Raw genomic sequence first — 12,693 nt, 5'->3', positions numbered from 1 at the left:
GATTTTGAAAAAAATATTTGTAAATTTGCCAAGTACTTGAGAAACAACAGTTTTTACAAATATTTTGATCAGTAATAATGAGAAAAAGGATGATTTATCTTTATGTTACATAACCCTATGGGCCTAGTTTGAATTTTACCGATTAATTACTAACATAGGTACTTATAATATAAAGGACCTTGAAATATGTCCACAATATATTTTAGATAATCCACAGTAAATTCTTATTGAGGGTAAACACAGAAATTATCACGTTCCATCAGACAGCCTAATGTTAATGAGTAAGACCTATACCTAAAAAAATATTCTTAATGTACCCAAGCGCACTTATTTTATTTTAAATACAAGTACCAAGCAGACAACAAATCCAACTATCAGAACAACAAAATATGTTCCATGATATTCCATAAACACTTTCAAACCGTAAAACTCCAGAACTACACGGAGATAAAAAAAAGAAATAAACGGATAGAGTACATCAAAGATAAACAAAGACTAACAATCAAATGTAACTTGAGACTTGATGTGTAGCAAGGATCGCCAAAAAACTGGTTCACGGGTTGCCTTAAAACTGGTTAGCTCTGTCCTAACAGTCAATTGACATTGAAATCTTTTCTGTTACGGTACTTCGAATATTCATTATTTATATTCATGATTCATTATAATTAACATATAACAAAACCATAATTATAACAATTGTACTGATAAGTGTCTTATCATTTGTACCGGTAGATTACTTTAGAGGAACAAAAAATAACCTTGAAAGTTCATATCTTTAAAATAACATATTTTCCTTTGTCAACCATTTTATTGATCAAACACAAATATGGAGAGAAATTTGTCAAATGTAAATGGTTTATTAGGCCTTCTTTTGTTTAGTAAAAAAACATATTTTTAAAATGGAATTTATTTTAAGTACGAAAAATACATAAAAACATTAGTTCCTAGGCAAATGAAAATTATATAATTTGTTTAAGAATGTTATTTAAGTATAGTATGATTACCTGAAGACAAAATAAGCATTCTTGTAATTGCCAGGAATATATTTTTTATTGCTGCTTAGGTCAAAAAACAAAAGGAAAATAAACTAACATATTGATTTCAAGCTGTGTAAGCAATCATTTAAAATCTTTAAAACATAAAAAAAATCATTAAACAAAGCATAATTATGTACAAAGGCTACAAAAAGGATGATACCCTGAACACGACGGACTCAGAAAATAACCCACAAGGACTAAATTAGTAGATTAATTGTAACTTTTTAACTGACTGATAAATGTTCTCCATAATACTTCAATAGAGGATTTGTCTATTGTCTTTTGTACTATACAGGGTGTCCCGGAACTCTCTACCAATATTTTAGGGCATTGCTCCTGGGTAAAAAACACAACTAAATATCATATTTAAACTGTCCGGAAGTCCTTAGTTACTCACACAGCCGCCATTTTGTTTTTTTTTCAGTTATTTTTTTTTCTAAAGAATGGTTAATTATACGAAATGGAAACTTTGCACAAACATTTATGGCAACTAGACAAAGCTACCAAAAAATTATCACGATTTTTCAAATTCATAAAACAAAATGGCGGCCATTTAAAATGTTTGTAAAATCAATGGTTTTTGAGTTTTTAAGAAAGAAAATTTTAAATGGCCACCATTTTGTTTTTAAAATTTGAAAAATCTTCATATTTTTTTGTAGCTTTGTCTAGTTGTCATAAATGCTTGTGCAAAGTTTCCATTTCGTATGTTTATCCATTAAAAAAAAAATAATAACTGAAAAAACAAAATGGCGGCTGTGTGAGTAACTAAGGACTTCCGGACAATTTAAATATGTTATTTAGGTACGTTTCTAACCCAGGATCAATGCCCTAAAATATTGGTAGAGAGTTCCGGGACACCCTGTATATAAAACATTTTCAAGTCCTAGTCTAGGAGAAAGGCTTAAAGAGGTTCAAGCATGAACCACCAAATCAGAAAATAGACAATTGCAAATGCTGATAGATCCCATAGGCTATAAATGATTAGAAAGAAATTCTAGACCAAAAACCTGATTAGCACAGGCTTACTAGGTTGTTGACTAGCCACAAGTGACTAAGCATCTTAGAACCATTAGGCTCAGCCAAACAAACCAATGAAGATTCTGTGTAGGGATATAATTTGCCAAAAACTTGAGCTTGGGTTACCAGCTCTAGCTCAAAAAGGATGAAATTCAAAGGAAAGGTGACCATGAGACCAAATAAAACAATGGACAGGATTTCAACAGCTGTTATAGTCTGTAAGATTGTCTGTTCAAGGCCCAGGCCAGTCCCAAGTAGACAGAGGGTCACTAAACAGGTTCTGTAATACAGACTATGGAATTTCATGAGAGCCTAAGGCTGACGGACAGTGTCAAGTGGTGGTACCAAAAGATTAGTTTTAGAGAACGATAGCCATACAAATCCCTCAACAAAAAAGGCGTTGACATTCTCTGCAGCAAACTCTTTTGTCATGTAAAGGCCAAACTATACGTAGTTTTCGTAGAAATCATATCTTACCTTGCACCAGCCGGACGTGACAAGGAAGTAAGCGTTGACGTTCTCCTCCCCGAACTGTTCTGCGATGTAGAGGCCGAGTGATCCATAGTTATCGTAGATGTTCCTCTTAGTGAGGTCGCTGAGAATAGAATGTGCTCTGTTCACATCTTTGAACTGAAAACACACCAGATAGGCCTAGTTAGAACACCTTTTTTTGTTCAAGAGGTTAGTTAAGATGATTGCAAAATTGTAATTTTATACCTAGGCCTATTGTAGAACTTATTTAGGTAAGCTTAACAGTAAAAATCAAATTGTAAGTTTTTGAATGTTGTTTTCAAAAAGCCACTAGGTTTAACCAAATAACATTATAATAGGCATAACTGTGATTTTTAAGTAACCAAATGTAATAATTGGGTCTTGTTTGTTTACGTTCAAGATATATAATTGTCTATTTTCAGCTTTATTGACATAACTGTTAAAGGCATTTCATCATAGGCCTGCCTTATTTTTGGACTCATGATGGATATATATAAAATTTATTTGGTGAAACTTAAAGATATTTCACACACCTTAAGTGCTCCGCTATAAGTCTAGTTGCTTTATTAATCTCAGTAAAAACTTTTTTTCATTTTACTAGACAATCTCTGTAAAATATAAAGATAAAGATACATAATTTATTGCAATTTGTGTCAAAACCTGTTGTGTTACTACTTTGAGAACAATATAGCCCAAAATACGTCTTTGAAATAAATTTTCAATTTAAATTCACCATGTTCAACTGAGTCCTATTTTTATTACTAAATAATCAACTGAATTTGGTGAAATCGTCAATTTTGGTATTAATTTAAGGCAATATTTTCTTTTATAATATTAGTGGATGAAAATGGATTCAGTTGTGTTGTGGACACATTTAGAGTTGCTGATAAATAAAGGAGTTATTGATAGAATTAGTCCATTATTTAAGGACAATATCTAGAAGCGGTTTTGTTCTAATTTGGTGTACACGTAAAACAAATCATGGTGCTAAACAAAATCGTGGAAATGGTTGGTAGAAATCTACAACTCATCGCTGACTACTACATCATGAATGTAGATCACTGATGACTCATTGCAATAGCCATTCAAGTAATTATCCGGTGTTGATTGAGTTTATCATCCGCACATTAGTGCCTATGCTTGTGCTTGGATACACAATCGAACCTATGAACTGTCTTCACAATTGATACTTATTATTTTTCCTTAAATACTAATACAACTAACTTAATAGCCTACATGAAAAGTTTAATAGTGAAATAAATGAATAACAATCATAACATAAGTGTGTATAAATATTTGTGAATGAATTTGATTAAAAACATTAATACCCCCGCCGCAGCAAACCTGCAGACTAAGCGAATTTCAACTTGTCTGATTACATTATTACTAAAATATTTCCATGAATAAGACATATTTATTTATTCCCAATTTAAATAACATTAGATTTAACGAGTGCTTAGGTTTGCTGCTATGGGGAAGGTTAAGTGTTTTTTGACCATACATCAATAGTATAGGATGAAATAAAAAATAAATTTGCCCAATTTTATCAACATATATCCCTAAACAAGTAAACTACAACAGTTTTCATTTTCTCCATAAGAATAACATGGTCATTTAAAATTACACTATTTTTGAATTTTCTCCGTGACCGTTAGGCACACAACAGCGCTTCAATATACTAAATTATCTCTTTTTTAAGCTCTACAAAATGGTTTTAAAAAAAATTGCAAATTTTTGTGTTTTTAGGGTAAAAAATGGAAAAACCCCATTTTTACCCCATAAAACCCCCCATAAACCCCCGTTCCCATGGTCCGATTATGCTGGTTCGCGAACTCGTTTGAATAAACATAGGTTTACACGTTTGTACCAAATTTCATCAAAATCGGATCATTTTTGTTCGAGTTATCGCGCTAACGGACACATATATATATATAAATCAAAAACATATTTAACAAAGTACCCTCTTAGTAGGCCTAATTATTTTATTTTATTTTATTTTTCATGAAATAATTATTTTATTTTATTAGTCATGAAAAATAAAATAATTACTAAAAGGGTACTTTGTTAAATGTTTTTGATTTTTATTATATTAGTAGCCCTAAACATGCAAGAAAATAATATATATATATATATATGAATTTGAACGGATGGTGTTTTTGGCCTCTAGGGACCTCAAAATGAACAATTATATAGGTCCCGGGTCCAGGTCTTACCATGAGTACTACGGTAATAGCTTATTCCCTATATGGGAAATTCGCTAAAAACAGAATATTTTATGATAAAACAGATTTACACACAAAGTAATTGTTGAAATAAGACAAACATTACGCTTATCCTGAAAACACCAATCCTTTATCATAGGAAAACAATTAAAGTCATTATGACTCTAGGAATGGTGAAACACCAATCATTTGGATTTTATTAAAATATTTGCTGATGAACTGCAAAAAACACTAGGCATACGTATTATTAAAAATTGTGTTTGAAAACATCTTTTTACACTTAGGCCTAGCAATAGGCCTACATATTTTTCGAGTACAAATAGGAAAATCTTATATAGGGATGAAGATTTTTTAAATAAGTGGGTCTGTCAAATTTTTATTTTTAGGCAGCAACGTAAACGTGCATATTTTAAGTTCAATATAAATTCAGGTTAAGTTTAGAAGGCTAAGTAAGTAAGTTTGTTACTGACTACTGTCAGCTTTTTCTAAAGCCAGGATTGTTCATTAAAAGTTCAACGATAAAGGATCAGTTATGAACCATTAAAAAAACTAATGACTTTCCAGGATCGAACAAGCGACCTTTAGACTGTCAGGCAAGCACTAAAACCACTTTGCTGCTCATCTGTATCTTAAACAAGGGATTGGATGGTTAGATATATGTTAGTGTGGTGCATTTTTAATAGGCTACAAAGTCGTTTGGAAGAGCTGGAGCCTTAGTATTTACTATGGGGTCATAAAGTAATGTTAACGATATTAAATGGTGTTTAAAGATTTTGTTATGAATAGTAAATTTAGTTTAAAATAACTATTAGCATTTACCAAAGCTACTTTTAATTTAAGTAGTTTTCATTATTAGGCTACAATGTATTCTGTATATATTTTGGCTTAAAAATAACTTTTTTTAAGGGTAAACTAAAAAATTTCTTTCCTGAACTAGGCTACTTTATCTGATTAATTGTGTGTGAACCATACCACCGGTATTAAACGAGGTCAGCAGGTAGGCAGGTTACCTACCTCAGTAAGGTCAAGTTACCTGAGGCAAGTAACCTGCCTGCCTGCTGGCTTGGTGTAGACACAACTTAAGCTTAGCTGACATTACAATATTAGAAGCCATGGGAATAAGCAAAGGCAAAATTTCTTAAAAGACATTTAAACTTTTTAGAGGAATCTGAAAACATACACTACTAGGATTTAAACACAATGGGTTTTTTTTAAGCGTGTTAGCATTAGGGGAACTTCCCCCGCAAAATCCAAGCAGCTTGGGTTATGAAGGTGAGAATGCTTGAACTCACCTTCTCGGCAGCTTCTGGGTTGTCGGGGTTCTTGTCTGGATGGTATTTGAGAGCAAGTTTCCTATACGTCTTCTTGATATCATCAGCAGTGGCGGTCTTTGGTAAACCAAGGGTAAGGTAAAGGGAGTCTCCTGAAGTGCTGAAACAGACAATTCAATTGATACTTCAACTCTAAATTCTTTAACTCCGCATACTTGAGTGTGTATTTTAGGCTGAAGATGAACGCAGGGTGGTTGTTGTATGGGGGAATTGACCTTGGAAGGGTTGTAACTAAGATCAACTGATTATTTAGCACAATGATTAGGAACAGTAGGGTTACATCCGTTACCTAGGGTAAGTAGGCTGCTACATTTGTTAACAAAATAAAACAAGAAACTGGCCCTTTAGGAGTTACATCTTAAGAAACACGCAAATACTGACCAGTGGCGGATCTAGAACAGTCCTAAGGGGGGGCAAACCAGGGGGTCGGGGGGTACTCCCCTGAAAAACGTGTGTAAACTAAGTCTCCAAAATGGCAGTTTTATACCTTGGATATGTTTTCACTTCATTGATTTTCTTTTTGATCTGACTGTTATATTTTTCTAAACTACTGTGTTTTGTTTTACCACATGTTAAATATTTTGTATTGAATTAATTTAATTGTCTGAAGATTCAGTTAAGACTTTGTAGTCCACTGTCAAATGTACACCCGTGTGCTCTTTGATGAGGCTGGTGTGGGAGTAGTCTTAATCTCTTCGTTTGACCTTGGAGAAATACAATTTCGATGGTGGCACTCTTGAAAATGGTGCGTTTGAACGCTGTGGGTAAAAAACAAAATGGCCGCCATTTAAATGTTTAAAGTCAAATTCTATGAAAACCCGCTATTAAAAAAAATTTTTGTAACACATTACTTAAAGTCCTTTTTATTACAAATAGAATGACACTTTATTTGCAAAAATCGGATAATAAATAAGAAAGTTATGTTACTTTTATTATTAATAGTAATTATCAAAATGGCAGTCATTTTGAAATCACAAAGTTAAATTCCATAGAAACTAGTGACAAAAACATAATAAAAGTTACATAACTTTTTTATTTATTATCAGATTTTCGCAAATAAAGTGTCGTTCGATTTGTAATAAAAAGGAATTTACAATACTGTGTTTCAAAATTTTGTTTTAATTGCTGGTTTTCATGGAATTTGACTTTAAAAAATTTTAATGGCCGCCATTTTGAAATTCGATGAGCCTGATCAACGATTTTTTCGGAGAATGTTTATAGTTGTAGACTGAAAGATTATACCAAGTTTCATAAAAATATCTCCAAGAGTTTTTGAGTTATGAATTATTTTCAAAAAATACAAAATGGCGGATTACGGCTAAACTAAGCCGAAATCAAAAAAATGTTATAGGCTACTAAATTTTCGACTTATTTTTGCACATAGAATCTGGATCTGCATAGCCCGTTACGCTTTACTGAAACACTCTTTATTTCTTTTTGAAATATTTAACTGTCTTGGGACCTTACTTCCACCCTGATTAATTTATTTATGAAAAATATAAAATTATGTTTTATGAAAGAATGGTGTATCCTACATAAAAACTGTAATCATCTTTTTTGTGCAGATTTAAAATAGCTACATTTTGGTATATAAGTAAGAAAAGAAGTTTGCGACGGCGGCCATTTTGTTTTTTCCTACAGCGTTCAAACGCACCATTTTCAAGAGTGCCACCATCGAAATTGTATTCCTCCAAGGTCAAACGAAGAGATTAACACTACTCCCACACCTGCCTCATTAAGGAGCACACGGGAGCCTGTATATGTACATTTGACAGGGGACTATTGGAATAAATAAAGAAGCCTACTAATCTGTTTGTGAAATAATTATTTTATCATTTCTGGTAATTATTTCAAGATTCAAAACAATATATAATGTATGCCTGAGGGGAGGGCGGTCGTCCCCTTTCCCCCCCCCCCCCCCCCACCATCTGGATCCGCCACTGATACTGACAAGGCCCCGGTCCAACTTATCCTTGAGGACGCGTTTGCTTGTTAAAGGTGTTTATCATCAGAGGATTGATCACACCTTCTTATTCTGATCTTTTTTAGGCTACTTGAATAGGCATTTTACAAGCATATTATATTAATTTAGAAGCAACCGATTGATTTTGTACTGGAGTCTCCATTTCACCAATCTGAGCTAAATTTAACTTATTGTGTCTTTGACGAAATTTAGGCCAAGGCTATAAGAAACTTTTGAAGGAACCTAAATTGTTAAGCGAGTTAGGGGCTCGGATATGATTCATATTTTGAAATGACTGAGGTTTTGCATCCCTTCAAATAATTTATTAGTATTTCCAGGCCCATTGACATAAAATTTATTACCGGTACGGTAATTGTGATAAATTAAGCTTGTATAATAGCTTAATGAGTTACCACGATGCGTAATTTGTGAGACTTAAGTTACAATAATCAGGCTATTCATATCACAAACATTCTCACTATCGGTAGCTTAAGTTAATGCCTTTTTAGATGGATCTTCCCCAATCAATTCTACCATCTGAGGGTAAATCATCAGTTGCATAGCAAACGAATATCGAGACAAGATTTGAACCTCCAATCAACAGTAGCCTAACCTAGTTCCAGACAAATCGCCTAAAAGGTTCTTGATTACACCCGACACACCCTTGAACATACATAAAAATTACTTACGGTATTGTTGCTGTCGTTGTTAATGTCATTTATTTGTTATTTGTTATATCTATTTCTTACTAATTATTTAAATATTTTCATGTATACCTGATAGCTTGCTAGTAAATTTATTTTGTGGTAGGGGCCTATGTCAATTATTAACTAGCCATAGTGTTGTTGTTGTTGTTGCTATCGTTTGTTATTGCTACTTATTTATTTGCTTGTTATGTCACCACATGTAGCACTCGGTATTCATTAATTTTTGAAGTATGTGAATAGTACCTAGCCCCATCTTTAGTTGTATTGTTATGTATAATGGTTTTGCCGTTAGAATGAAATAAATAAATAAATATGCTTGGCCATGCATCAGACCAATATTGATTTTCTTTAATTTTGAATACTCCATGAGGGAAATTCTAACAGAGTTGGCAAACCTTCAAGTTAGCCTACATTAACAGAATGATAATTTTATTTGTTTCTTATCCGAGGACTTAGCTGTTTATCGTAAGACCTCATCCTTAGATGACCACTATATACCGTAACTTACTCTGTTTTTTTCAAATAACTTAATTGTCTGGATCTATCAGTAGGCTTGTATACAGTATTGATATTTTTTATTTAAATAGTAAATAGGCCTAGGCCTATATGATGATTTGTGGTAAAACTTATTGAGCATGGAGTTTCGAGTGTTCATACCAGATCTTCCAGTACCGTACAATTTTTATAAAATACCTGAAGTTAGCATCCTTTATATGAACATAAGATCTTTTATCATGAATACCAGACCAGGCTTACTTTTTTACCCAATCCTACTTTAAATAACCTAGGCATAGTTGGAAGAGTTCATTAAACCAATATTATGGATAGACTTCCGTATCTGTTGTCAAAACCGATGAAAATATCGATCAATAACTTATATTGAATGAAATTTTTTCAAAAATAAACTTATCACACTTTTTAAATAAGCTCTACTTATATTTCGGCATAAGCCTTTGGAAAATGATTTAGCCATTTGGCAATATTATGAAGAAACAATTATATTGAATGAAACAATTGAATAATCAATATTTTCATTCGGTTGTTTTTGACAACAGATAGGCCTACGGAGGTTTAAGTACGGTACCTACCCAATATTATTTACTGAGCGAGGGTCTTAATGTCACTCATTTAACTGAAACCCAGGAATGATCTACGACTAAGCTGTTCCAAATAAAATTCTAGAAGAGCAACTTGAAATACAATTAGGCCTAGTCTGCAGGCTGGGACAGGGAAAATTTTTTGATTGGACATCTAACTTAAATTGATCAAAACTAAGTTGAAAACTAACATGAACATTTATTGGTGGTTAGGAACACGATAACTCCAAAGGGCGATACTTTGGATGACATCGATAACGAGTAGTATTAGCCTACTTAACTAACTTAAACATTGGATGAGGTAAAAACAAAACAATAGGCATACTAGTTGAACAATTGTAAGTTAAATTAGCCCTATCTTAGATTCAAGGGGGCTAAGGCCTACAATATATAAGTTAGGTACTAGGCCTACGGTAAAACAAACCCTGAATTTACCTAATTTCTAATAGATGGCCTATAAAGTAGGAAAAAATTATTTCATTGGTAAACTTACTCATAGAGGTTATTATTCACTTTCCCCAACTCACCTAAAACATCCTATAAGATGTTTTTAATCTGTTCCTAGACACCAACAATACCTACAACTTTTTCAAATAACTTATTTGTCAGCGAAACTTCCTGTAGACACCATGCCTAGATTACTAGACACCACCCCTGAAAAACTTGCTTAAACATCGTGACATGGCAGTTTACTGTACTAGACACATATCAAGATTACTAGACACCACACCCAGATTACGGTTAAGTTAGGTTAGGTAAGTTTAGGTTTATCTAAGTTAGGTAATGGTGTCTAGTAATGGTAACTTAATGGTGTCTAGTATTCTGGGTCTAGTAACTTATAGGAAACTGTGCTGTCACGATGTTTAAGCGAGTTTTTCAGGGGTTGTGTCTAAGTAATCTAGGCGTGGTGTCTACAGGAAGCCTCGGCGACAAAAAAGTCATTTAAGAAAGTGTAGTGTTTTGTGTGTAGAAATAACTTAGTTTAATAACGTCTACGTTTTAGGTGAGTTGGGGAAAGAGAAAAAATTTAAGACTTGCTGGACATTGTTTAGAACAGACAAAGATAAACATCAAATTCCATTGAATAAAAGCACACATTTCGTAACTTAACTGCAAATTACATTTTTATACATACCTTAGGCCTAGTTGAAATTTTGTTGTGAAACTTGCAAGTTACAAGGGTAGGATATTTTAATTAATTGTGGGCGTTATTTAGAAATTATCCAGTAAAATGAAAATTTAAACAGGATTTGGTAGTAAAACATAGGCTACATTAATATAAATAAATTAACATTCTCAAGAAATATGAAAGGTCCTGGAGGTAGCATAGGCCTATCTATGGGGTGAATCATATTGCATGCATTGATCTTTATCCAATTAAAACTGCGGTACTAACTATGCATAAGAAGAATGAGACAAATAAATAGCCAAAACAGTTGTTTTAGTTTACCTAAACATATCAAAATCATGTAAATAATACTGCAAAATGTAACATTTATATTCGTTACATAAACGAATGCTAACAGAAGGTAATATAACATATTTTCTATATGCCAAGAAGAGAAAATACTTACGATAATTTTCTTTTCTCCATGTTACTAGATTTCCCAAAAAATGTCTTCTACAATTACAAATAAACTAGTTAATTGTATAAATACTAATCTCAATACCTCCACATTCTCAATTAAAACACAATAAATTAACAAATTTAAGAAAATACGGCAGGAAACACCATCGAGAATTCGATTATTTGACACAACCACTGCTAATGCCAAAAAAAGCTACCACAATTCCTCTGATATATCAGTAATACCACTACATTATGGATGGAAATAAAAATATTTATTTTAAATCATTGATTATTTACTTTATTATATTAACTTTGAGAGTTGACATTTTTCAAAGGTTAAATCTAAAAGTAATGCTTACAGCAAGAATCAGGAGTCACAATAACAATAACTCAAAATATTCATTTTAGATTACATGTTACAATCATGAAACCATATGAAACTATCAACAGTAAAGACAGTAATCATTATGACTTAAATTTTCAGTCTAAAAAAAAACCTGCAACTTGTATGAGATCCAAAGGATTGCCCAAGACAGACCCCCTTCCACCATAAACAGACCCCAATAACCAAATTATATATACAGTAGCATTGAGTATACTAAGTTTTTAGTAAGGTTATTAGCCCATTTGACGTTCAAGGTAAACTTGTAATTAATAGATGTGGTTTTATATATATTATTATTTTCTTTGATATGTAGTACTCAATCATATGTTCTCAAAATTCAACTATTTGTAAACAGTTCATATTTATTTGTTTTGTTCATTCTTAAACTTTTCATTCATTTCTCTTTGCTTGAAAAGGTTTGTATTAACGAAAATTTGCAATTTTTCATGATTCATTTTCAATTATCAATCAATTATCAATTATTTAAGATGGGGACGCCACTGTGTGCGTATTTTAACCCAAATATGAGTGAAGGATGAGTGTAGGATAAGTGGCGCGATCATGTAGTCTTGTTAGTGACTAAGGCCGACATGTTCCTTAGACACACAGCTGTTAATTAATAGCCCATACAGCTAATGGCAACTAAGGGACCTACAGTTTATAGTGGAGTCCGAACCACATTTTTTCCTTGTAATTTACGAATTGGTCTAATTATCAGGATAGTACTTGCGGATAGTCGTAGTACTCACTAGTGCGGACGTTAATCCACACCAGGGAGCATCGCATCCACAGAGAATCCCTATAAATATCCACAATTCGTCACATTTATCATGAACTATAAACTCTATCAAGATCTCTTCAAGAATATATAT

The 12,693-nt window shown here is 32.6% G+C and overlaps 1 protein-coding gene across 4 annotated transcripts in view; it reads right to left on the bottom strand.

The window, feature by feature from the left end:
* Window positions 1-11,626, bottom strand: part of LOC128996038 (dnaJ homolog subfamily C member 5-like) — a 44,707-nt gene extending 33,081 nt beyond the window's left edge. For all 4 annotated transcript variants that reach the window (XM_054421163.1, XM_054421164.1, XM_054421162.1 and 1 more), the window contains exons 1-3: window positions 11,441-11,626; window positions 6,061-6,199; window positions 2,532-2,684 (exon numbers count right to left, since the gene is read on the bottom strand). In XM_054421163.1, coding sequence (XP_054277138.1) covers window positions 2,532-2,684; window positions 6,061-6,199; window positions 11,441-11,460 — 312 coding nt within the window. In that variant the 5' untranslated portion in view covers window positions 11,461-11,626. The remainder of the gene's footprint in view (window positions 1-2,531; window positions 2,685-6,060; window positions 6,200-11,440) is intronic.
* Window positions 11,627-12,693: the final 1,067 nt, after the last annotated feature.

This window comes from Macrosteles quadrilineatus, unplaced genomic scaffold (assembly GCF_028750875.1).
Source record: "Macrosteles quadrilineatus isolate MER2022 unplaced genomic scaffold, UCM_ALF_1.0 Scaffold_5__1_contigs__length_97177068, whole genome shotgun sequence".
In the NCBI taxonomy this organism is placed as follows: domain Eukaryota; kingdom Metazoa; phylum Arthropoda; class Insecta; order Hemiptera; family Cicadellidae; genus Macrosteles; species Macrosteles quadrilineatus.
The sequence above is the reverse complement of the archived record's forward strand: the minus strand, read 5'-3'. Positions and strand labels throughout refer to the sequence as shown.